This window comes from Hemicordylus capensis, chromosome 4, assembly GCF_027244095.1.
Source record: "Hemicordylus capensis ecotype Gifberg chromosome 4, rHemCap1.1.pri, whole genome shotgun sequence".
NCBI classification, from domain to species: Eukaryota; Metazoa; Chordata; class Lepidosauria; order Squamata; family Cordylidae; genus Hemicordylus; species Hemicordylus capensis.
This window is the reverse complement of record NC_069660.1, coordinates 7868416-7894697: the sequence shown is the minus strand read 5'-3', so window position 1 is coordinate 7894697 and position 26282 is coordinate 7868416. Positions and strand designations below refer to the sequence as shown.

The 26282-nt window shown below is 49.1% G+C and overlaps 1 protein-coding gene across 3 annotated transcripts in view; it reads right to left on the bottom strand.

Annotated features, from left to right (window-relative positions):
• The window catches only part of SLC2A4RG (SLC2A4 regulator), a 51790-nt gene extending 28217 nt beyond the window's left edge, over window positions 1-23573 (bottom strand). For all 3 annotated transcript variants that reach the window (XM_053249661.1, XM_053249660.1, XM_053249662.1), the window contains exons 1-2: window positions 23066-23573; window positions 2976-3154 (exon numbers count right to left, since the gene is read on the bottom strand). In XM_053249661.1, coding sequence (XP_053105636.1) covers window positions 2976-3154; window positions 23066-23365 — 479 coding nt within the window. In that variant the 5' untranslated portion in view covers window positions 23366-23573. The remainder of the gene's footprint in view (window positions 1-2975; window positions 3155-23065) is intronic.
• Window positions 23574-26282: the final 2709 nt, after the last annotated feature.

Below are 26282 nucleotides of genomic sequence, written 5' to 3'. Positions count from 1 at the left end.
TCCTGATTTAGGGCTTATTTTTAGCCCGGTGCTTCCCCCAGCAGAGTGACGTGGCTGGCCTGTGTGCCACGGTCTCGACTCAGGCCGCTCCCAAGAAGCACCGCTGGGCGCAGGCAGGAAGCCCCGTTGCAGAGAGAGACTCCAGGCTGGGGCGGGGGGGAGGAGGGGGGTCAGCAGCTGCTGGCCATCCATGGGGGAGTCAGGACAGGGAGACAGACTCCAGAGGCCCAGGGAAGGGGCTCCCGACGCGAGGGGCCCACTACAATTCTCAACTCCCCACTACCACTTTGGCCATTGGTGGCGGGTGGTGATGGGAGTTGTAGTCCAACAACATCTGCGGCCCCGAGGCTGGGACCCCTGCCCTCATGAATGTGTGCGCGTCAAAATCATGAGGCTGTCCTGTTCAGAGTCGGACCACGGGCCTGTCTAGCCTGGTCTTGTCTGCTGGTTGGATGGCCACTAAAAGGCCATCCAACCAGTATGCATCACCAAGAAAACCCAACCCAACACCCAAAAACCAAATCTAGATGCATAAACACAACTGTCTGCCCCGCTGCCCCCCCCCCCCCACCAATCCAGCAATCTGATTTGTTGCTACATCCCAACAAGATGCCAGGAGAAAAAGCAACACCTTTAATCCAAAGGGCAAACCCAACAAAATAAAATGATTTTAACTGATCTAGGAGAAAGACTGTAGCTCAGTAGGAAAGCATCTGCTTTGCATGAAGAGGTCCCAGCTTGGGCTGGAAACAACCCACTTGATACCCTAGAGAAGCACTGCCAGTCAGATAATAAAAAGGTAAAGCGTGCCATCAAGTCCATGTCGACTGCTGGTGACCACAGAGCCCTGTGGTTGCCTTTGGTAGAATACAGGAGGGGTTGACCATTGCCATCTCCCGCCCAGTATGAGATGATGCCTTTCAGCATCTTTCCTATATCGCTGCTGCCCGATAGAGGTGTTTCCCAATAGACAATACTGACCTATTTATTCATTTATTTGATTTATATACCGCCCTTCCAAAAATGGCTCAGGGCAGTTTACATCAAACTATGTGGAGCAAGCATCAGACTCTGCTTCCTAAGTAAGCCCGGAAGCCTGCAAAGAAGGGGGCAAGTGGGTGTGTTCCTGCAGATGGAGTTCCAGGATGTAGGTGCTGCTACCAAAAAGGCTGTGTTCCACATTCCTACAAACCACAACTCTGACAGCAAGATGCCTTAATCTTACAAACCTCTCCTGTTTTCCCTACTCCAGTCACCCTTTTCCTAAACTAAAACTAAAGGGATGGTGTACTCTGCCCTAAAAAATAAATTCATCCAACAGTACAATTTTAAGGGTCCGGTTTTAACAATACAGCTTAAAATATTCCTTAAGGGTAAAAAGGTAAAGTGTGCCATCAAGTCGATTTCAACTCCTGGTGCCCACAGAGCCCTGTGGTTTTCTTTTGGTAGCATACAGGAGGGGTTTCCCATTGCCTCCTCTTGCACAGTATGAGATGATGCTTTTCAGCATCTTCCTCTATCGCTGCTGCCCGATAGAATACCAGCGGGGATTCAAACCAGCAACCTTCTGCTTGTTAGTCAAGCATTTCCCCGCTGCGCCATTAGGTGGCTTATAAAATATTCATTACACTTTATTAAAAAACATTAAATGCACATTCATGTGTGATAAAGCAGTAATTTCCTCCAAATTTTGTGTTCTCTTTCCCCCCTGGAAAAAAATAATGGTTTCCTCCACAGATTCAAGATGTCCAGAATGCTGTACCTCTGCCTACCTTACAAATTACAAGATAGTGTAAATGAGGCACCTTGAACACTCTAGGAGTGCTATACAAACACACAGTACCTTTTACGAAAAATGGTTCTATCCATCTCCAGTGCTAAGAACATGCATGAGAACACAAGAGGTAGAACAGTGGGTCGCTTCACTCGAACACAGCCCCAACGCGCAAAGATACTGCGCCCATGAGCAGGCCCGCCCTGTCATCTGAAGGATGCCTTGTTAGGACGCACCATCAACTTCTTTGCGGGTTAGGGCAGCATCAGCTCGGTCTCAGAGCCAAGCGGCATTTACACAGACCGCTCGGGAGGATTAGCACGCAGGGGGGCAAATTCCATCCTGGAGGAAGGCCTCCGGAACTATCCCGCATTCCCTCCCCCTGCCTGAAGAGAGCATGGCCCAAACGGTGGTGCAAAATCCCGCTGAGCTCAGCAACTGCAGAGCAATAAAGCAAAAGCAGCAGTAGCTGCTCAGCCCCTCACTCTGGGCCAGGCGGCCCTTCCCTGCCCTGCCCTGTCCTAACACAAGGGGGCTCCCTTACACCAAATCAGAGCAGCCCCAGCACTGCTCCAAAGGCTCCCCCCATCCTGTTACTGGAGAGCCTTAGAGCAGGAGAGAGAGAGAGCAGGGAGCAGGCCTGGGCTGAGGCCTCGGGCCCATTCTGCCGAGCACTGGGGCACGCCAGGCTGAGCCTGCGGATGAGGAAGGCTTGGGATGCACATCCAGGCATCCAGCAGGCAGGCTGCACCGCTCCGGTAAAGCAGGTGTTAATATGTTCACGGTGCAGGGCGGCGCGGGGGGGGGGGGGGGAGAATGCCTTTGGCAAGCAAGGCGCTATTATACGCAGCAGCTGCAGCTGTCAAACTCGTTTTTTAGGGAAATCTCATGCAGCCAAGGCCAAACAGCTAACTGAGTCCAAAGATTTTCGAACACAGCAAAGAAAGTCGCGGTGAGTTTTTGTTTCCAGGAGCCACACGGCAGCAGGGGGTTCCCAAGCTTGTGTCCTCGGGTGGTGTTAGACTACAACGCCCACCAGCCCGTCACAGCAATCGCTGTGGATGATGGGAGTTGTAGTCCAACACCACCTGGGGACCCAGGCGTGGGCGCGCCGGAAGAAGGCATCACCAGCCCCGACAGCCAGCAAGCGATTGCCACCAGACCCCTAACCCACACCCAAAACGTCCTCCAAGGGTCTTACCTTTGCCTGGGCACTGGGATGTAAGCTGAATGGTGCAAGGGGGTCTGGTCCAGGAGTCGCAATGCCGCTGCCTCTTCCTCTGGCCGCTTCAGCACCAAGGGATCTGAAGGGTGCCTTGGTCGGCCATTAACCAGCTCAGCTTCCCCTGGCAAGGCCTTGCCATTGCAGTGAATGGGGCTCTGGAAGGAGAGAGGAGGAGGACCTTAGGCTAGATGCTGGTCACTGCTGACCGCAGTATCTGAGAACTGCCAATGCCTCTGAAGCCCAGGAGCGTGACCTGCCACCACATTTTCATGCGGCAGCAAGTTCCACAGGTCAACACTGCAGTGCACAATGGCTGGAGAGAGACTGCCAACCACATCGTCTGCCCCCACTATCATGTGGCAGCAAGTTCCACAGTCCAACCCCGCAATATACGAGGGCCAGAGAGAGAATGCTTCCATATGTTGGCCATCTGAATCCCCCCTCTGGCTAGTAGCACCTTTGCATAAACTCTGGTTTACGCACTGCAGGGTAACGGTGCCCGCCTTCACCCGCAGCCCGGCATAAAGGGGAGATTTTCTCAGGGCACTGCCTGGGGTTCCACCCAAGCGGGTATTAAAGTCTCCCCCGTGCCTGTGAACAGGCAGGAAGGGCTTGGCTCCGCTCTCCCAGCTCAGGAGCCTCTGGCTTTATCTTAGATAAACAGAGCAGGTGCAGACAAAAGCAGAGAGCAAGCTTGCTCCCCCTGCCGCTGAAATCCAGGCCGTCCCATGCCAGCAAAACCCTCTCGGAGCCGATAAGCGTGTCCTAACATGGAGGCTCCTTCTTCAGCACTCACAGCAGGCAGCCACAGCTCAGCTGGCAACAAGCAGGGGCGCCGAGGAGGAGCTGGGCTAGCACCGCAGCAAGGCAACCTCCCTCTTCTGGAAGACAGAGACGGCTTTCATACGCTGTATTCTTTAGGACTTCTTAACCTTGGGTCCCCGGGTCTTATTGCACTACAAAGCCCATCACCCCCAGCCACAATGGCCAAAGGGAAGTGATAGTTCAACAACATCTGGGGACGCAAGTTTAGGAGCATAGGAAGCTGCCAGATACCGAGTCAGACCCTTGATCCACCTAGCTCAGTATTGTCTTCACAGACTGGCAGCAGCTTCTCCAAGGTTGCAGGCAGGAGTCTCTCTCAGCCCTATCTTGGAGATGCCAGGGAGGGAACCAGAACCTTCTGCATGCAAGCACACAGGTGCTCTTCCCAGAGTGGTCTCATCCCCTAAGAGGAATATCGTACAGTGCTCAGGAGACACATCTTATCTCCCATTCAAATGCAAACCAGGGTTGACCCTGCTTTGCAAAGGGGACAATTCATGCTTGTCACCTTAAGTGGCCCAGGTGAAAATGCTTGACTAACAAACCGAAGGTTGCCAGTTCGAATCCCCACTGGTACTATATCAGGCAGCAGCAATATAGAAAGATGCTGAGAGGCATCATCTCATACTGCATGGGAGGAGGCAATGGTAAACCTCTCTTGTATTCTACCAAAGACAACCACAGGGCTCTGTGGGCGCCAGGAGTCAAAATCGACTTGATGGCACACTTTACTTTACCCTACCACAAGAGAGGAGAGCTGGTCTTGTGGTTGCTAGCAATATTTGTCCCCTTAGCTAAGCAGGGTCCACCCTGGTTGCATATGAATGAGAGCACTGTAAGAGATTCCCCTCAGGGGATGGAGCTGCTCTGGAAAGAGCAGAAGGTTCCCTCCCTGGCAGCATCTCCAAGAGAGGGCTGAGAGAGACTCCTGCCTGCAACCTTGGAGAAGCTGCTGCCAGTCTGTGTAGACAATACTGAGCTAGATGGGCCGAGGGCCTGACTCGGTATGTGGCAGCTTCCTATGCTCCGAAACCTGGGTCCCCAGAAGTACCAATGGTCTGACTCAGTATAGGGCAGCTTCCTATGATCCTAAGACCAGTTCTCCTCCTCCAGTTTGAGAATGCTGGCTTTAAAATGCTGGTTCTGTTGTGCTTGCTGAGCAGAGAAACTGCAACCCAGAAAGCTGGGGGCCAAAACAGATCGGTCTACTTCCCACCTGCTCAACTTAGCCCCCACCCCAGCTGTTTTTGGACTACAACTCCCATAATCCCCAGCCACAGTGGCCAAGTGCCTGGGATTATGGGAATTGCAAGCCAACCATCTGCAGGAGGGCCGAAGTTGAGCAGCCCTGGTCTACTTCAATAAGATTTCTGCCTTGCTGCCCCCCCGCAAAAAACCTCTCCAAGCTCAGGGCATTTCTACTGACCACAGTGCCATCTTCTGGGGAAGTCTGAGCCGATTAAAGCTCTTTGCTGGCCACATGTTGGGGAGGGGGGCAACCTAAATCAGCTGAATGGAGCACATAACTTTATTTCTGTCCTGGCTCACAATTCTATTAAGAACCACAACCACAAAAGAGCTCTCAAGGAGGAAGGCTGGAGAACAGTCATTCTGATCAGAACCTGTGACAATCGGCTTTCCTCTTTGCAGAAGCAACAAGAAGAGACAGGGCCAAGATAGGAACTGATCCAGATCAGCCACAGTAACAGTCTGAGGCCTCAGCAGCTCTAGAACGGCCACGTTGCACAAGAGAATACGCAGTGAACCTACCAGGGACCCTTGCCTGAACTACAGTAGCCAAATACAATTCCCGAAGGCCTGAGGGTGGTCGCATTTGTGCCTCTCAGCCGTGCACAAGTCCGGCAAGTAAGGCTGCCTGCCACCTTCCCCACAGGGCTTTGGGGACTACAACGGCGGCATAAGGCTGAAACTCAACAGGCGAAGCTTTTCCATCCCGGTGTGGCGACTGGAAACGTGCCGGAGAGCTGCTGCCTGCTGTCAGAGCAGACAAGGGAGCCGAAGGGTTTCATACAGCCATGAGATGCTGTGGCAGGTAACAGCAGGGGGTCGGATGTGAAGACCTCCAAGGCAGTGGAGGTGGCTGGTGGCTCCTGAGACTGGGGGCGGTGCTAGGCAGGGCAGGTAATGGGCACAGCCAGGAATGGTGAGAGGTGGAGCCAACTGTGAGCCCTCCCCCGCCCCACTAAGCTCGATGGTGTGTGTGCGCATGTGTCAGACAGAGCCCCCTCTCTCACCAAGCCCCCCAAACTCCTTCCCAGCCTTGCCATCCAACCCCCCACCCTTTTCTCTGTCTTTCGCTCTGACCCCCCCCCCAAAAAAGAACCCAACACAGGAAGCACAGCCAATGAACTCTCCCAAGCAGAGAGCTTCCCCCTCCCCCTCACTTCCCGTCCTGCTCTTACTGGCTGGAACAGCCTGCGCATCAAGCTGCTCCGGCCAGTCTGATTGCTAGGGGGCGCTGGCCTGGCCCAGCCCCACCTCCCAAAGTGGGTGAATACAGTTCCTTCAGGCTTCAGGGGCTGTTTGTCCCACCCGGCTTTTACTTCCTTGAGTGGGCAATCCCAGGAGCCGCCCACTAGGGATCAAATGCTGGAGCGGCTTGATTTGTAGCTGTCCCAGCCAGGAAGTTGCAGGCATGGGGAGGAGGGACTGGAGGAAGCTCCCTGTTTGAGAGAGTTCTCTGGCTGCTGGTAAGCCCGATATTCTGCTAGATCCTGGGTTTAGAACATAAGAATCAGGCCCAAGGCCCATCTAGTCCAGCATCCTGTTCCCCACAGTGGCTCACCAGATGCCTCTGAGAAGCCCACAGGCAGGAGTTGAGGGCATGCCCCCTTTCTCCTGCTGTTACTCCCCTGCAACTGGTACTCAGAGGCATCCTGCCTTTGAGGCTGACTTATAGCTCTCCGGCTAATAGCCGATGATAGACCTCTCCTCCATGAGGTTATCCAAACCCCTCTTCAAGCCATCCAGGTTGTCGGCTGTCACCACATCTGTGGCAGAGAATCCCACAAGTGGATCACGCGTTGTGTGAAAAAGTACTTCCGTTTGTTGGTCCTAGACCTCCTGGCAATCAATTTCATAGAGTGACCCCTGGTTCTAGTGTGGTGTGAGAGGGAAAAGAATCTCTCTCTCTCCACTTTCTCCACACCATGCATGATTTTATAGACCTCTATCATGTCTCCCCACAGTCGTCTTTTTTCTAAGCTAAAAAGCCCCAGGTGCTGTAGTCTTGCCTCATAATAAAGGTGCTCTAGGCCCCTGATCATCTTGGTTGCCCTCTTCTGCACCTTTTCCAGTTCTACAATGGGCTTGTTGTTGTTTGGGGGGGGGGAGGGGGGCACAGACCCCTGCCCCCACTGGCCAGCTGCCCTTGCTCCAAAGTCCCTTCCAACTGCAATATTCTGCAATTCTATGACAAATTAGAACAACATGGACCAATGCTCTGACAGAGCAGCTAGGGTGGCTCACGAAGTAGGTGCCCCCCAACGCTGCCGCCCCTATTTCTTCTGTTTCAGAATGCCCCTAGCATGCGGGACACAGCTCACCCACCCAGAAACACACTCTGGCCCTTCTGTGCCCCCACAATTATTATTTTCCCCGGTGCCGCCACAGCTCAGTAGAAGACAGCTCCGGAAGATCACCGTTAGCAGTTCTTGCTTTTTTCTTAGATGCTCCTGGGCTCTCAGCCCAATTTAGTAGCTGGCCAAGAAGCCCAAACAACAGCTTCCTGCCCTTTGGGAAGCAGCCAGGCTTTTCACTGGATGATGGTCTTTCCCTCACCCTCAAAACGGTGCCCGCCCAGTACCACCACTATAAACCCAGTCCACCCCCAGGCTTCAATTTCTGTCCTTCCTGACCAGTTATTTCACTCTGCACTCTATGGCTGTCACCAGGCTGGAAGCCTCAATCACGACTCAGCTGCGAGTTTCTGCTTCCTGATAGGACCCCTGTCGGTATGCACACAAGACAGCAAAGGCTAAGAAATCCCATTCTCAGAACACGGAGATGTTCAGGTGTTACTGGAGAGAGCTTCCAGATGTGGATAGATGCCCTTTTGGAATCTCCATTGACATATATAAACCCCATTACGCACATGATAATAAAATATATATCTATAATCGGCACACAATGCCAATGCAATAATAAGTCTCTATGGGACTGGCTCTCAGTTGAAAAATCTAGCTCATAATTCCACGTGCTGTCATTCTCCTCTTCTCCCCCTCCCAAAAAGCTCTGCTGGTCTGTCTACTGTATCTCAGGACATCTCGCAATTGGTATATGTTCTTTTGCTCATCTTCCTCATGCTGAGCTGCATTCCGTGAAAGCCAGTGGATGGCCTCCTAGTTCGGATTGTTTTTTCATGAGAACAAACCCTCTGTGTGTGCCAGTGGGTTCCCTGGGCTGGCAGATGCTGATTCACTGGCACAGTTGTGTGGCATGAAAACTGGCCAAAGAATCCATTGTGGCAGATTTCAAAATAGTCTGAGATTCTGGGCGAAAGGTTACTTGGAGCATATGAAACGCCATATTTTTAGCCTGTCCAGCATGAAAAGCAGAAACCTCTCTCTTTCACCAATACTTGAACTATGTCCACAGTCAACTCATAGTCAAGCGCCACTCGTACACACAAGCAACGCTTGTCCCTTTCCCTGTATTGCATGGCTCCTGGTTGGAGAACTGTGTAACCTGCACTGCAGAGGGAAAGTTTTAATTCAAAAGCCTCTCAACTCATTCCTAGCTACACTTTGAAACTACAAAAAAGTAAAAGTAAAAATGTGCTGATCTGAAAAGAACCAGAAGAGCAGAATAGTAGAATTATTAATCGAATTAATAATAATAGTGCAACAAGTGCTGTTCTAAATTGTTGTTGCCCTTGGCCGGAAGGTGGGGAAAATGAGGACTAAAACACATTCCAATCATTGCTAGTACAAAATTAGCAGAATGGAAAGAGAGACATTTTCCTTTTATTAAGTTATATTGACTCCCTCTGTGTGACTGCATTAAGGGCTCCCTATGATGGTACTATATCAGGCAGCAGAGATATAGGAAGATGCTGAAAGGCATCATCTCATACTGCATGGGAGGAGGCAACGGTAAACCCCTCCTGTATTCTACCAAAAGAAAACCACAGGGCTCTGTGGGCACCAGGAGTTGAAATCGACTTGACAGCACACTTTACTTTATCTATGTACCTGCCTAGCCTCCTGCACTCTCCTTCCCTTTTCCACCCCCACAAGGGCTGAAAGGGAAGCAAATGGGCCCCTTTCCAAGACTGGGACTCCTCACCCTGCTCAAGGACTGCTTTATGATGTGGTGTTGGTGCAGTAGCAGGTCTACATCTCTGTGCAACTCACAAAAGGTAACAATTGATACCAACGTTAACAAAAAAACCCACAAAACAACAAATAGTTATATACCACTTTTCAACAAAAACTTCCAAAGTGGTTTGCATAGAGAAATAATAAATCAATAAGATGGCTCCCTGTCCCCAAAGGGCTCACAATCTGAAAAGAAAGATAAGACAGACACCAGCAACAGTCTTTGGAGGTCCTGTGCTGGGGGTGGATAGGGGGGCAGTTACTTTCCCCCTGCTAAATAAAGAGAATCACCACGTTTAAAAGTTGCCTCCTTGCCCAGTTAGCACAAAGGTAATGGCATATGTTGAAAAGGTCTACTCTTACCATAATGAGTTCTGCATGATGGACACACAAAACAAGCTGCAAGTTCCATAACGGTTTCATTACAGCAAGTAAGTAATTTATTTATTTTTTTACACACACTGCAAGTTATTGCTATTACTACAACTAGGAAGATTTATATACCGCCTTTCAGCCAAAGTTCTCAAAGTGGTCCGAGAACTTTGGCCTTATCAGGTAAAAGCTATCGGATAAGATCAAGTTACCAAAATATCATTTGGCCTTATCAGGTAAAGTTATCAATTCATGAAGCTTCAGGGCAAGTAAACCATATCAAAATTTTTCTGAATGGATTTCTACCAACTAGTTTCCAATAGCCTCTTCTCCTCCAGCAGTACATGCTGTGCTCTACGACACTGACTCCACTCCACATGCAAGCAGAATACCAGCTTACTACACCTGAGTATTTCTCTCCAAACACAACCAAGTAGATAATCAAGACTTCTAAACATGCCACAGTCAAAGTCATCCACCTTTGGCCTGCATCAGTGTATAACAACATTTTCCATTCTGCTACTTGAAAAAGACAGCCCAGCCAACTGAAGACATGCTATTGCAATGGAAAGGAATATTGTGGCATTTTCTTTGGCCCGCTTCCTATTCATATGTGAATCCATAATGATATTATATTTAAAGAAAGGTAAGTTGACACCGAGATAAAGTCCAGGTTCCATAATACCAGCACTGTAAGGTACCAGAAGAATATATTTATTTAGCACTTCTTTGTGGTACAGGAAACTGTGGTAAAACATATCTTGGTTATTGATAGCAATACTTGGACATACTTTTATTTGATATACAAGGATCTCATCACTGAGTCTTGGTCCACAGATCAAAGTCCTTCTTACTACTTCTAGGACTTCTTCATAAAGCCACTGTGACTTTCTGGTGAGTTTTTCTGGTGTCAATTACTGGTGAGACATATTTCTGACTGAAATGTACTGAAAAATCCAACACGATCTCTTGTCACCTCAGATGCTGTATACTTCCCAAAGACTGCCATATTAACATGCTTCCATGCAGGACACAGGCTGCAGCTGGGTAAACCGTGTCATCAAAATCCACATGCCTCCACTTCTTTCTTCCAGATTCCAGTGCTCATCCAAGTTTTCCTCTCAGTAGCATCATCAATAAGGGGTAAAAATGTTTAGAAGCAATTTTTTTGCAAGGCTACAACACCTGGGGCTATTTAGTTTAGGGGGAAAAGACGATTGTGGGCAGACATGGTAGAGGTCTATACAATCATGCATGGTATGGAGAAAGTGGAGAGAGAGAAATTCTTCTCTCTCACACATAACACTAGAACCAGGGGTCATCCCATGAAATTGATTGCCAGGAAATTGAGGACCAGCTAACAGAAGAACTTTTTCACACAACGCATCATCAACTTGTGGAATTCTCTGCCATGAGATGTGGTGACAGCCAACAACCTGGATGGCTTTAAGAGGGGTTTGGATAACTTCATGGAAGAGAGGTCTATCATCGGCTACTAGTCTGGTGGCTATAGGCCACCTCCAGTCTCAAAGGCAGGATGCCTCTGAGTCCCAGTTGCAGGTGAGCAACAGCAGGAGGGAGGGCATGCACATACCTCCTGCCTGTGGCTTCCAGCGGCATCTGGTGGGCCACTGTGTAAAGTCCAGGATACTGGACTAGATGGCCCTTGGGCCAGATCCAGCAGGGCTGGTCTTATGTTCAATTTCTGCACATCCATTGCCATTTGGGCAGTTAGTGAGAGAGCAAACTCCGCTTCTGATGCAGGAAGAGACTGCATTACAAACTGACACAACTGACTGCTCTTTGAGACCACAAACATCTCACACTGTTAAAGCAGACTGGGCACAAGGAGAGTTACCACCAGCGTCTACAATAAATCTTTCAACAGCCTTCTAAGTAATTCTATACGTGGCTTCTTCTCCGCCCTTTTTACTTAGTGTGAACACTGTATTTTGTGCTTTCAACTATTTCCCCTCAAGGTGTTGACACTTTGGAAACTGAGCTTCTGATGCACATTTCCTAACTGGTTAAAATTCCTCTTTCAGCTCGTATTTTCCCAAGCCACAATATGCTTGCTCAAATTCCAGAAGGAAGCAAGACTGCATGTGGAATACTGCAAAAGCATCGTGGCATCCACTCCTTCCAACCTCCTTCCTCTGATAAATTTGACCTCTATTTGACCTCTCACTAATATTATTGGTTGCTGCAAAGTGCTTTGCTAAAGACTGCACATCAATTTGTAACAAGAGGTTGTGTGCTTCAGTATTTCATTCTTCAGTTTGGTCAAAAATACTGAATGACTGGCTGCACTGATTTTGGATTTTGAGTTACTTCCAATGTGGTCCCTCATAAGGATCAGGCCCTCTTTTTTCTTCTCTATGTTTTTCTATCTGAGTGGTCATATCTTTTAGAATGTGATTTGTGCAAAGCACATTTTAATCTTTTGAAACTTCTTGTCAAGAGCCTTCACAACACCCTTTTCCTGATCTGTTACAGAGTATCAGTCACGTTGTTCATACCCAGTTTTTCTTTAAAGTGGTCAACTTTATTTGCTTTCTAGTAAAATACAAGACCTCTTCATGGTCTTTCATTCTAGAAACTTACTAGAATTCAGCAGAATGATATTGAGTCATTCTTCAGAGTAGTATATAACCAGAGGGGACAAATGGAAGTGACTAGGGCTAAATGTAACATCATGTGAAATCAGCTGTGGCAATGAAGTATCTTTATTTGACAATAAGATACATTTATAAGTTTCTTCCACAATCATTGCATGTAAAGGAAACCGTAACATCTGGGAGAATATGTAGCCATATTATATATGGCTGGATGTATGTGGATAGTTCAACAAAGGCAAAGTATTTTTGCTTATTTATTTTTTTCTTGTTCTGGGGTTTCTGGCCAATATTCTGAACTTGCTACAAGTTTCTGGGATAACCCACAGCAAAACCTTTACATCTATTCTGCACCTAGTAAGTGGCTCTATACACTCACTGGAGCCTTCAGAGACAGCATCCTCCATTTTTATCATTGTACTTTTCATGTGGATGATCTGCAAGCTCTAGTAATGAAAGTCAAAGAGCACAGTGAAAAAAAATAGGACTACAATTAATTGTAAAGAAGACTAAACTAATGACAACGGGTACAGCAACCAGCCTCAGAATTGATAATGAAGACATTGAAGTGGTGGATAGCTTCTGCCTTTTAGAATCGGCCATCAACAGTAAAGGAACCAGCAGTCAAGAAATATGCCGCAGACTAGCACTTGGCAGGATTGCAATGAAGGCCTTGGGAAGGATACTGAGATGCTGTGACGTGTCTACACCTACAAAGATTAGAATCCTTTGGACAATGGTTTTCCCCATGTCACTCTGTGGATGCAAAAGCTGGACTTGAAGAAGCAAGCTAGAAAAAGTATTGACGCTTTTGAACTTTGGTGCTGGAGAAGACTTTTGAGGAGACCATGGACAGCCAGGAAAACAAACCAATGGATCATAGAACAAATCAATCCAGAATTTTCACTCGAGGCACAAATGACCAGGCTCAAACTATCATATTTCCGACACATTATGCAAAGACCCAGCTCCCTTGAGAAGTCCATAATGTTGGGGAAAGTTGAAGGAAAGAGAAGAGGACGACCAGCAGCAAGGTGGATGGACTCAATTACAACAGCAATGAATGCACCACTGAGAGACCTTAAAGGCCAAGTGGAAGACAGATCATCCTGGAGAGAATCTATCTATGTGGTCGCTAAGAGTTGACGGCGCTTAATCAATCAATCACTTTTCACTCTTGGAAAAAGGTTTCAAAGAAGACACAGCTTTCCATAGCTGGGAGAGCAATGCACGCCCTCATTTGCTATGTAATAGATTACATGGGATTTCTTTACCACCACTGATTCACACAGGCAAGAGTCTATGATTTTTAAAGTAAAGGAGTGTGTGTTTCTCAGAATTATTGGGATCTTTCAAAAAATAGTATCTTTTCATCATTTGTGTCACCATATTTTCAGAACAGATCCCTTTGAAATCCATAAAATCAAAACAAAAATCCATATGATGTTCTGACTCTTCAGAAAAGAATAATCCACACATGCACCCTTTGGAAGTATGGGTGGGATTGAGAGTACCTTTGCTTGAGTAAGGGCTTGCTCAAAAAGTATCCTGAGCAATTCTGACAGGGGAAGATCAGTGGACTGATCAGTCATATATGGGTTATTAGCTGAGACCATTTCTGAAATTCTGCATTGGCATGATGGTATTTTAAATCAAGGTTTCTAAAGAATAGTCTTCTCCCTTCATTCCAACCACTAAAGTAACATGAAATTCCTCAACTCAGAATACTATATATAAGTCTGCCAACAAGATAGTGTTGGCAATTCAGTTACATATATTCTTGTCTAACCAGAGAAGACCTACTGAAGAATAGTAGGTGTTTGATGAGTACAAAGGACTTACGTAATTTAGTTGTATCAGCCTCACAGCAATGTATCACAATCAGCATGAAGCGTTGGTTTCGTCTCCGTGCATAAATATGGTAATTCATAAGCCTTGCTCAACGTTCTAAAAAGCAGAGATGCTGTACTCATGTACAACATCCCCAAGTATGCACTCTGAAGCCCCGTCTCCAAGCAGACATGCTTAGAAGCTGTGCGTGCACATACATGCACACCCCACTATCCATGGTTCCAACGTTTGTCTGCAAAGACAAATGCTGTACTTGTGGACAGGTTCTTCTTCATGGGGAAGAATGTGTCTACAATTGCATTTGCCTCAGCTTCTGAGCACATCAGCCCGTTGGCGGGGTCACAGAGTGCTCTCTTAGGGATGCTGTGAGTACACCGTCCCTGCTTTCTACACCACTTAAACAGGCTACTGACAGATAATAATCTGGCCATACTTTGATGCAAGAAATATAGCTAATGGTTTTCTGCAAAGCAGCAATCTCAGTAGCCTTTGTCTTTGTCTTTTGGAATGCTTAAGATTGCATCTGTATTTACATAACTTTTCATACTGAATTTTTATTGTATTCATTTTTAATTCTGTTTTTACTTTTGTTCCCTCTGGTGTGTTACTTTGAAGATCATCTGAGTTAAAAAGCAACACAATAAACAAAAGGGAACCAATAAACTTCAGATAGAAGTTAAAGGTCAATAAGAAAAAATTTATTTTATTTTTTCATTTAATAGTTAAGCGGGTTGAGAGAAGTTGAGAGGCTTCTGAACTAAAACTTTCCTTCTGCAATGAGGGTTACAGTGTACTCCAAGATACAAGTGTTGCCCAGGTGTACGAGTGGCATTCGGCTGTACTTTTATAGTACTTGAAAGCACATACAGTTCAAGTATTAGGGAAACAGAGATTTCTCCTTTCCCCCCGCCTCCTGTACAGGCTAAATAAATGGTGTTATTTTCAATGTTTCATAGGTCTGAAATAACCTTTCCCCCAGAATTGCAGACTATTTTGAAATCTGCCACAATGGATTATTCTTCCAGTTTTCATGCCACACAACTGTGCCAGTGAATCATCATCTGCAAGCCCGGGGAAACCACTGGCACACACAGAAGGCTTGTTCTGTGAAAAATGATCCGAGTTAGGAGACCATCCACTGGTTTTCACTGAATGCAGCTCAACATGAGGAAGATGAGCAAAGCAGCATACACCAGTCACAAGATGTCGTAAGGCAGACCCAGCAGGCCTTTCGGGGTGGGGAGAAGAACAGGACAACAGAATGCGAAAGCATTTATAGTGGTTTCCACTTCAACAGATCCCAAAGTTCAGATTGCCCCACAATGCATTCCTATTGGCCAGGCCTGCACAACCTAAGTCCCGGGGGCCAAATCCTGCCCGCAGGGACTTTTTTGCTGGCCTCTGCGGGCTCCAAAGTATTGTGGTGCCTGAAGTGAGCTGCAAGATGCCACCTTGCCCCATGGATCTGGTGGGTTCAGCCCCGCTTTCAAAATTGACCTTTGCAGGCTTTGGAAGTGCATGTGACACAGGGAAGAGGAAAGGGTGCTAGGAGCCTCCTCTCCCATCCTCATGCTGTCCTGGGCAACTAACAACTCATAATGGTTTTCATTAATATTTTTAATAGTGGTGTGCATGGTTCGGTCCAGAGGCCTCTGACAAGGCCTCCGGACCGGTCTGGAATTCCCCCGGTTCGGTTCGGAAGGGCGGGGGGGTAGTTTCTCTTTAAGGGGGGGGAGTACTCCCCCCCGCCGCTCTTCCCCCTCCGGCGCTGGCGGTTTTCAAAACGTTCTTGGGGTGGCAGAGTTCCTCCCTGCCGCCCCTGCCCCCGTCATTGTCCCTGCTAGCTTAAAAGTAGGCAGAGCTTGTGGCGCGCATGCGCCCTTTGCGGTGCACGCACTTGTCTTCGCCGCTGGCGCGCGCACCACATACTGCGGCGCACGCACACCAGCGGCGGAGACAAGCGCACGCACCGCAAAGGGCGCATGCACGCCACAAGCTCTGCCTACTTTTAAGCTAGCAGGGAGGAACTCTGCCGCCCCAAGAATGTTTTGAAAACTGCCAGCACCGGAGGGGGAAGAGCGGCGGCGGGGGGGTGGGAAGTACTACCCCCCCCCTTAAAGAGAAACTACCCCCCGTGCCGGACCGTGGGAAATTCGAACCATGCACACCACTAATTTTTTAATACTTTTAATGTAACCCTTAATGTACTGAAAATTTACCTCGGGCCCTGCATACCAAGTCATGGTTGGTTCTGGCCCACCAGGGTATTTGAGATGTGCACCCCTGCCAATAAGCCCCCCCCCCCCCATTAACAGATCAGCTTCCGGTCTTTTTTATGCTGTTACATGCAGTTTGCCTAATGGTCTAATGAGGGCGACATTCTCTGAATCTAGAGAAGGCTCCTCCTCAACCGCCCTGAGCCATTTTTGGAAGGGCAGTATAGAAATCGAATTATTATTATTATTATTATTATTATTATTATTAATTTGGGGCAGAGGGGGTGGTCCCCCCCTTTGCCCATCCCACATTCTTGCCAGCCCCTCATTCTCTCACCAAACATACCATCAATTCCTTTCAGTCTCTCCCTCTGTGTGCCTTTCTCTCTTGCTTGAATGTGTTGCTTTTGCATTTTCACTGCTTGCCAGTAGATGGCACTGGCTCTTGGTTGTTTTTCTAAATTCCTTTATAAAGCCCTTTCCTCCCTCTTAGGTTGTTTAGTGGGGTCTGTTGTCCCCCATATGACGCAATCATCATATTTAGTCACTATGCAAATTGCATATTTAGTGCCTCAGCACCAATCAAGATGCACCTGTCTTTTCTTCCCCCACCAAGGGTGGGCAGGGGCCATTCGAGCCCCTCACCAATCAGAACAGCTTACAGGCAGCTATTCTGACCAATAGCCAAACAAGGCCAGCCCGGTCATTTTATTTTCCAGGTCCTTCTAGGCAGGCTGAGCAGACTCTCTGGAGATTTGTATGCAAAATGGGAGCATTCAGTCTGCAAACAAACGGAGTTCAGAACAGGTAGGAGCCCTGCTTACCTTTCTCCAGAGGGAAGCCAGCCCTTTACTCCTCACTCAGTAAGTACCCCAACCAAGTCCTCAGGAGGTATTGGATGTCTGCAGCATTTGCTGGGAGCTCTTTTCTTTTTCTTTTAAAAATGCCACAAGCAAATCTTGGCAGAATTCAGAGATGTAGAGAATGAGGGGGAAAGTGGGGGATATGGTGGACCAGCACTCTTCTGGGTAGTTCTTTTACTAGCAAGCAAGCATCCCCCAGCTTTCCCTCTTTGGGACTTTAAGCAAAGCCTCATACTAGCTCCTTTCTCTTTCTCTCTCACCTCTCTTGAGGGTAAAAGAGAGGGAGGGGGGTTATAGCTTACAAATAAAACTAGGAATTTTAACTGAAATTACTAATTGGACAACTTGAAACTTGGCCTACTTGAAGTGTGTGTGTCTTTAATGCAGAAATATGTTTTATTTTTTAAGAATTCTGAGATGATTGCCTTCTCTTCATGGGCAACCAAACAGGCAAAACTTGGAAACCAGACCAGTCCAAAATAGTCAAGTAAACCGCCCAGACACACAAGTTTTGGGTGGTACAGAAATATTTTAAAGAAAAATAAATAAAATAAATAAAGTAGTTCCACCACTCTATAGTCCTGATGCTAGTTTTTGTTTGCTGTTATTTTATGTTTTACCTTTTAAAAAATTTGGTTAGTAGTAGTAGTGGTGAAAGGAGAGGTCCTCAGCATATGTTCTTTAGGCAGGTTTGTGATTTATAAGCCTTAATTTCCAAATCTGATAAAGGATTCTCCCAAGTAAACGTTGCATAGAACTGCAGCCAATTCTATACAGTTTATTCCAAGTAAATGCCTTAATAAACTAATTGGGGCTCACACCCAAGTAACTGCTGTGTGCATAGGATTGCAGCCCAAAGACATTTCCCAGAAATGCTTATATTGTGAGAAAGGAAGAAATAAGGCTTGCTTTAAAAAAAAAAAGGATGCATGTTCATGTGTGTGAGAAGAAAGAAAACTAGAGGGCTCTGTGTGGGGCCAAATACACTGTGGTATTTTCAAGCAACATGAAATGTGTGTAAGCAGGTGCTACCTGCAAGGGGCTCAATATTCAAAATCTCCCCGCCCCCACTAAGTTGATCTTCTTAGCCTAGTCCTGCATGGGGTGAGGAGAGGGCTGAGATTGCAAGGAGAGGGGAGAAATGGAGGCAATGCTGATAGAAGGAGGGATGGAGCTACTGAGGGGAAGGAGAGGCAGGGGAACTGGGGGGGGGGGTTGCTACTTTCCACACTGACACCCACCATGAACCACACTAGAGGGCAGGATTCCTTTACTCACAGCCAACTGGGGGGGGGGAATTTAGCACTAAATTAGCACTAAATATCCAGCTGCCAAGTGCTGGTGTGAATGATGGAGATTTTGGTTGAGACAAGTAAACAACTTCACAGATGGAGAAAACCATGGGCTGCTGATTTATTTCTTTTTAACTTAGGGTTGGACTTTGGCCTGCCTGCTATTAGTCCTGCCTATGGTTACCCCTGGCTCCCTTCCCCTCCTCCACCAGCCCCCAGCCCCCAAAAGCAGCACTGTCTGAAACTTTTGGCTGTGTTCTGTGCTGCACAAGACCTTGTGCTGAACTGTGGTGATTTATTTTTCCTGCATCCCACTTTGAGGGTTCAATCCTTTTCGGTTTCAAAAGCGACACATACACTTAGAAATAAACACACACAAAACTCAGCTGCCCAATCATCAGATTAAGAAAATCACACTGGTGTACTACTCAGTCTCAGTCTTTATTAGTACAGCCAATGGCCAGAATTACTGAAATAAAATCATTTAGAACTAACAACTTCATTCCGAATAACACCACAAACATAACAAAACTTAGCAGCATTCAGTAAATTCTCCTCTTTACAATCCTTTAAAATTAAATTTAAATAGTCCATTTCAGTTAATCCTGGAGACAGGGGCCTACTCAGAAGTAAATCCCAAGTGCTCAACAGGACTCGTGAAAATAACAGCTAATGGCTATTGAAATCCACTGCTCATGCTTCTTATTTTGAGATGGTCTTTTGTTTGCCCATTTGTGGACAGTCCCTAGAAACTAATGTGAAACCAGCAAAATCACGCTGGGTCCCATTCCTTTGAATGGTTCTTCTGAAATTGAATGTGTTCCAATAGCCTTTAGGAAGGAAACTATGAAATTTCAATAGGCATTCACTGTTCATTGCTTTTAATATGTAACTCAAGCTAACCATGAGGGCTCAGGGAAGGTTAACGCCCTTTCTCTTAAAAAATGTGTTATTGCACAATAGAGTACCACAATAAGAGCATCAAAATGTACTCCTAAAACTTGCTTATTTTCCAGCACAAAACCCTGATCCAAACAGAAAAGTCTTGCATCATTTCCAAAGATACTAAGACCTGATCAATCTCAAAAGCCACAGCCTATTAGACACCCAGGCATACACCCTGGCCCTGAGGCCCAATGGTACTTCCATGGCCTACTCACATCCCTCTAACCCAGGACTACAAATCCCATCACCCACAGTCATGCTGTGGCCAGGGATGATGAGAGTTGTAGTCCAACAGCAGCTGGGGAACCGAGATTGACTACCCCTGCTCTACTCCATCCATCTTTGATTCTCAGCTGGCCCCTTCCTTCCCTCAGATTTGCCAGTCTCACTTTGCCATTTCCCATCCCCTGAGCAACAGGAGAGAGAAAGGGCCAAACCACATTATATATATTCAGCTGTTAAATTTGCCATTAAGAGAGGAGTTTAAAACAGGAATCTAACAGGAAACGGCTCTTCTGTGTTACAGAGCAGCCACCAGGATCTGAATCAGGACCATCGGGGGAGTTAAAGCTCCCCCCACCCCCACCCAAAAAAGGCTATTTCCCTCCAAAACGGGGACGTGCAGCAGCTTTGGGTGGTCGATTTTTCAACAGGCTAAAGGCACAGGGGAGAGAGGTGTTTGGGGATTTTCCTCTCTCTTAAACCACCCCTGCATGCCACAGTCCCAAAAAAACACTTCACATTTAAAGCCCATCTCTTAATCAGAGGCTTAACGTGATGAGTCTTTGGATCATGTGAATTTTCTCACTCTCTGGGAGTGAGAAATGTATGCAGGGTGAATATGGTGGACATCCAAAGTATTTCCATTTATGTTCTGTTTTGCTATTATAAAGCCCTCCGAACAGCATGGTTTCCTAGCCTGCATAAGCCCTTCTACCTCCTCTTTTAAACAAACCAAAGGTGAAGCAGATCTCCCCCCAGGACAGCAATTCCCAGTTTGTGTCCCAAAGATTGTGCCTGCAGATCGTGCCTTGGAGAGAGAAAACACCCTCCCCCCAGTTCAGGGATAAGCAACCTTGGCTGTCCAGCTGTTGCTGAATTGCACCTCCCATCACCCCCCCGCCACAATTTCATAGTAGTAGTAGGCACCTAATGGCACAGCAGGGAAATGACTTGAATAGCAAGCCAGAAGTTGTCGGCTTGAATCCCTGCTGGGATGTTCCCCACACCTATATAGCGATATAGAAAGATGCTGAAAGGCATCATCTCAGATTGCGCGGGAGGAGGCAATGGTCAACCCCTCTTGTATTCTGCCAAAGAAAAGCCACAGGGCTCTGTGGGCACCAAGAGTCGACACCGACTCAACGGCACAACAAGTTTACTTTAGTACATGGGAAGCTGCCATATACTGAGTCAGACCATTGGTCTCTCTAGCTCAGCAATGTCTGCACAGACTGGCAGCAGCAACTAGGGCCGACAAGTCATGGTGGCTACCACAAGACCAGCAAGCAGTACTGAGTTTCCCTTTTAAAAAGCCCTGCCCCAGCTTCAAGGAGAAGGGATGTTGTGAGAGCAGAGCGAGTAGGAGAGCCCTCACTATATTTAATGCAGAGATTCTCAAGCTTGGGTCCCCAGGGGTTGCTGGACTACAAATCCCATCAGTCTGAAGACTCCCGGTGGCTTCAGCTGAAGCCTCCCTTTTGGAGGGTGGGAGTCTGTTGCGCTCTGACTCCAATCGAGCACAGAAAGAAGGCCACCCGGGCTACCCCACGACTGGAAGTTCGCAGAGGCTCAGCCGTCTGAAACTTCCTTGCAACTCTCCTGCAGCAGCTGCCTCCCACTCAGCACCAGCCCGTCAGGCAGGCTCCGTCTACCAAACCCACTCCTGTGCTCCGCCCCCTGGATTCTCTCTCCCCCCCCCACCCGCCCGGCACTGAGCACGTGTCAGCCCCCCACTCCCCGCTGTGATCTCCAAAGGCGAAGCGCGGCTCACGCCCATAAGCCTAGGCAGACCCCGCCCCCCGACAGGCAGAACCTCCCCCCACCCAGGGCCGTGGGGGTCTCCAGCGTCCTGTTGGGGGAATGATGGATGGTCCGTCCCTTCCAGCCCCTCACGCCCCGACCTGCAGGGGTGGAGATCGGATTGGGCGGGGATGGACTCCGGCCAGGGGCGGCTCGGCTCCAAGGCCCAGCCCCACTTAATCCCCTCCCCTCGATCAAAACTTTGCACCACGCCAAGAGAGTCTCTCTCTCTCTCTCTCTCTATTTTGAGACGCCTTCTCTCTGGCCATTGTGCCCTACCCGAAAAACTTTATCTGCTCGGAAAAGTGGACCGGGCACTCTGTGCTAGATGGGGTCTCCTGGAAACAGCAGGCCACGTATGATGGGGTTGTGGAGAACACGGTGTTCGGCAAAGAGTCAAGTTTCTCGAGGCCCGGCGGCGCTTGCCTTGGGTCTTCGGGAAATGGCGACCCGTGTGCAGTTTTTGGCAACCGCGAAGGCTGGGACCAGGCTTTTTGTCTCCTGGGGATTTTCTTCTGAGACTCCCGCTTCTAGAAAAGGTTCTGGACAACAGTCCCAGAACTGTATGCAATTCATGGCGGTTATGGCTCACTTGTGAGCCGCGCCACACTAATCTCCTCTAAAAGAAGCAGCAGCCAACTTCGCGGCGCAGCAAAAGCAGACGCCGAGAGCGGCGCCATCTTTTCACCAGCGAGAGGAACGAAGAAACTTTTTTTAAAAACCCCACCCCCGCACCAGAGAAGCCGCGGCTCTGGCTTTTTTTTTTTGCGCAAGCCGGCAAGTTCAGGCCCTCGCAGGGTGTCCGCGCGAGCCGAGGCTGCAAAGGCGAGGGCGGCTGCAGCCGGCGATTTCTTTCGCTCACGCTCTTTGCAAGCGCAGCGGGGCAGAGACTCGGAAACTGTCACGGCTGTTTTGCTCCGGGGGCTTCTGCGGAACCACCCAGGGGCGCTTATGCCGCAATGCTAGGACTACTTGGGAGGAAGGCCCTACTGAGCTTCTACTTCGGAGTAGGAGGACGCACCTAGGGTCGGCTCTACTCCACTTTCCCCTCTGCCAAACCAGATCTCGTCTGCGCGTGCCCTCCTCCCTCCACTGCAAGAGGACTCCTGCAGAAGTGCTTCACCCGTCGGATTTCGGCCTGCAGCCGTGGCCCTTCTTCCGCGCTCCGTACACGACCCTCCAGCCCTCTCTCCATACAACTCCTCTGCCCCACCTTCGAGGGTGCCATATATGGGTGCTCCCCTTCCAACACCAGCGCCTCCCCTTGCCAATACAGAGCCCACCCCCGCAAGGCAGCCTCCCCCCTCCTAGGTGCTCTCTCTACAACACAACACATTAACACACCACCCCCGCCGCCTTCCTCTGCGGCTCCCTTGCCCTCCCCGCGTGCACCACCGCAGGAAACCCACTTCCTCCCCGCCCCCCAATGGAAGTCCGAGAAAGGCGTCCGATGCTCCCGAGAGGCTGCTCCAGCCTCCCCCTCCCCGCCCTGACAACTTAGCTAGGTGTCAGCGCCTCTTTCTCTCTCCGCCGCCCCCCCCGCCGAGGACGCCCCCCCTCCCGCGAAGTCGCTGCCGCTGTAGGCCATGGAGGACACACCCACCCGCTCGAAGCCTGTGGCAGCTCCGACAGCAAGGCAAAGGCCCGGCGTGCAGCTGGAGCGGGGGGGAGGGGGGCGCCAAGTGGAAAGCCACCCCCCAACTCTCCTCCTCGATTATTTTCTTACCTTCTGTAAAAGCTGGAGCCTGCCTTTGCTGCCGGCGCCGTCCTCGCAGCTCCTGCGCCGGGTTCTCCTCCGGAGCGACGCGTCTTCCACCAGCACCGTGTAAACGGCGTTGCTGCCCGCGGGGGCGGTGGAGGACGGCGGCTTGCAGGCGGAGACCACCCCACAATACAAGCCGGCTGCCTGGGGGCTGCTGTCAGGGCAGCAGCAGGATCCCGCTGACGTCAAGCCAGGCGGAGGGGAGCAGATCCTGCCGCCGCCGGGGGAGGCCGAACGTTTGAAAAGACGCGGCTTGGGGTCCATGACCGGGGCTTGCGGGGGGGGCGTGCAGCAGGCCCCCTTTCCCGGGGGTGGGAAAAGCCGTGCAGGGCGAGCCCCCCGCGCTGCCTCCGAGACTTTCCCTCCAGCAAGCGGCTCCCCCCCGACCACGCCCCCCTTCCCTGCCGCCTGCCCGCGCTGGCAACAGCGGCGGCGCTTCGTTCCCCCGCCCCTCTCGGAGCTCGTGCAAGAGCGAGCCGGGTTTAAAAAAAAAAAAGGCAAAAGATACATTCTCTCCGCTCCCCCACCTTCGCGACACGCCATTGGCCCGCTCGCTGTATCAACATTCCGAAATGGAATGCTGCCCCTTGCCGGCTCGCGCTCTGATTGGCCAATCGGCGTTGCCAGTTACAAAAAGAAAAGCGGGGGGGAGGAGTCGGTCGCCTTCTGACACGCCTCCTTCTCCTCCTCCGTCTTCTGGCAAGCGCGTCCAAGAAGAGGCGGGCGGGTGTTTTTTTCATTATTATTTAAAGACGTGCCGGAGCCAGAGAAGGGAGGTCTCAGGCTCCAGCCTTGGGGAGGGGGAAGCCGGCCTTTTGCCGCTCGCTTCAGCGGCCATCTTCGATGCCGTGAGCCGCCGGCAGTCGCTTGTCTTGTCCGCAATCGACGTCCTGCTTGGAGACGCGGGACGACCTAGGAGTCGGACGAAGAAGTCCTGCTTGGAGACGCGATCTGGCTTGAGACTTTTGAGGGGTCTTTGTCTGTACGGTGGCCGCAGCCTTCTCTTCCCTTTCCGGCCTTGTCTCCTGCCTTGGCCTAATGCTCACGGAGGTGGTCGACCTGTATCACTTCACTAGGCACAGGCAGGCGGAGAGGTTGCCATGCCTGACTGCTCCCTCCGCACAAAGATCCCCCCCCCAAAAAAAATCCTTGCACGTGGAAGAGTAGCGTGTCAGGGGGAGACGTCTAGGCTCAACTCTTCTCCCTAACATGTTTGTTTTCTAGGGTGTGCTGGGACTGCTACTTTTTTTTGCTTCTTGTATAGAAGAGCATTCAGTCATGACAACCTGCATTCTGGAGCGATACAGGTTGAGACATAGGCCATGGACCTGAAGTGCCTAGGCATGAGCCGCCTCACTCCGGTGCCGAGTAAGGGTGCTAAAAAAAACCGGAAACGTGGAGGATGGCTCCTTAGTAATGGACTGGAGTACCTCTGACACGGCTGTTCTGTTTCTGAGATGCAGGAGGCACAGCACACCCCTGAACACACAAAGCTGCCTTATACCGAGCCATTGGTCCATCTGAGCCAGGGTTGTCTGCTCTGACTGGCAGCAGTCACTTTGTGGAAAGTGGATGCTGCCAGTCAGAGCAAATAACTTCCTTCCCTTAGTACCAGAGATTCTTTCAACGAATAATAAACTTTATTTATTAGCCACCCCGTAAGAAATTGTTCTCTGGGTGGCTCGCAACACAGCATTAAAACATGAAATAAAAACACGTATCATATTAAAAAAGCAATTTAAAAACTTTTTAAATCAGTTAAAAATCAAAATTTAAAAGGCCTGAGTGAACAAAAAGGTCTTTACCTGGCATCTAAGAGAACAAAGTGATGAAGCCAGGCGGACCTCACTGGGGAGGCTATTCCATAAACGAGGTGCAACCACCGAAAAGGCCCTCTCCCTAACAGCCATCCACCTCACCTCATCTGGCAGGGGCAGGCAGAGCAAGTAGGGCTGCTAGAGATTGAGCCCCCTGGGCCTCTAAACCATATTTGCTAAACTGCCATGGCACCTTTCATCTGAACAGGAACAGGAGGGCTTGTGGACCCTCTTGGCTGTGGCATAGAATCCTGCCTGCCTCTCTGATGCTGTGCTGCTGCCTTGCTCTCCACTTCAGTAGGCAGCCCTACATGCACTAACTTGGGAGTCACTCTGGCTTAGACTCTGGGGGATTTATTTCTGAGCAAACTTGTGAAGGATAATGTCACCCTGACAAAATCCCACCAGGAAGAGTGACATTGCTGACATGTGGACTGTTGTTGTTGTTGTGTGCAGTAAAGTGGCACAGGAGCCCTGACTTCCTTTGCAGCTGGTCAGTTTCTAATTAATTCATCCGTTTTTAAAGATACGTTTTTCAAAAAGCCCCAGAACATCTCACAGCAAAAGCAGAGTGATAGACAGTGAAGCAAGTGAATTGAAAGAGTAAAACACTGTGCAAAAGATCACATGTGCTGCACTGACCTGGCAAAATGGGTGGCTACTATTGGCCCATGTCATTCCTGGCACGAGGCCACGGAACAGCTTTTTGGGGAGAAATCTGCAAGGAAAGGAAAGTTGGCCTCCCTATAATTGCTTCATTATTTGAATAGTTAGAAAACCCTTTTTGATGTTTTCTCGTCCCTTTTACATGGGCTGTAAGAGCAAAGAGGCACCTTTTCAAGTGGCAATACTCTTGTTTTTAGCAGGAGGAAAGCAACTAGCCCTATTCAGCCCCAGCACAGCATCCCTCCTATGGCTGTTGCTGGTGTCTACCTTGTGTTTTTTTGGGGGGGGGGCTGTGAGCCATTTGGGGACAGGAAACGGTCTTATTTATTTGCTATTTCTCTGTGTAAACTGCTTTGAGAACTTTTGTTGAAAAGCGATATGTAAATACTCAGTGGTAGTAGTACATTCTCTGAGTAGAGATTAGGATGAAATGAATGCTTAATGATAACCATGTAATAATATCTAGCTTCCATACATTAGGATTGTTTCCTCTCCTGTCTCAAGATCATGAGAAGAGCCTTGCTGGATCAAGGAGAGCTGGTCTTGTGGTAGTAAGCAGGACTTGTCCCCTTAGCTAAGCAGGGTCTGCTCTGGTTGCATGTGATAAGGAGACTACATGTGTGAGCACTCTAAGATATTCCTCTCAGGGGATGGAGCCACCTTGGGAAGAGCAGAAGGTTCCAAGTTCCCTGCCTGGC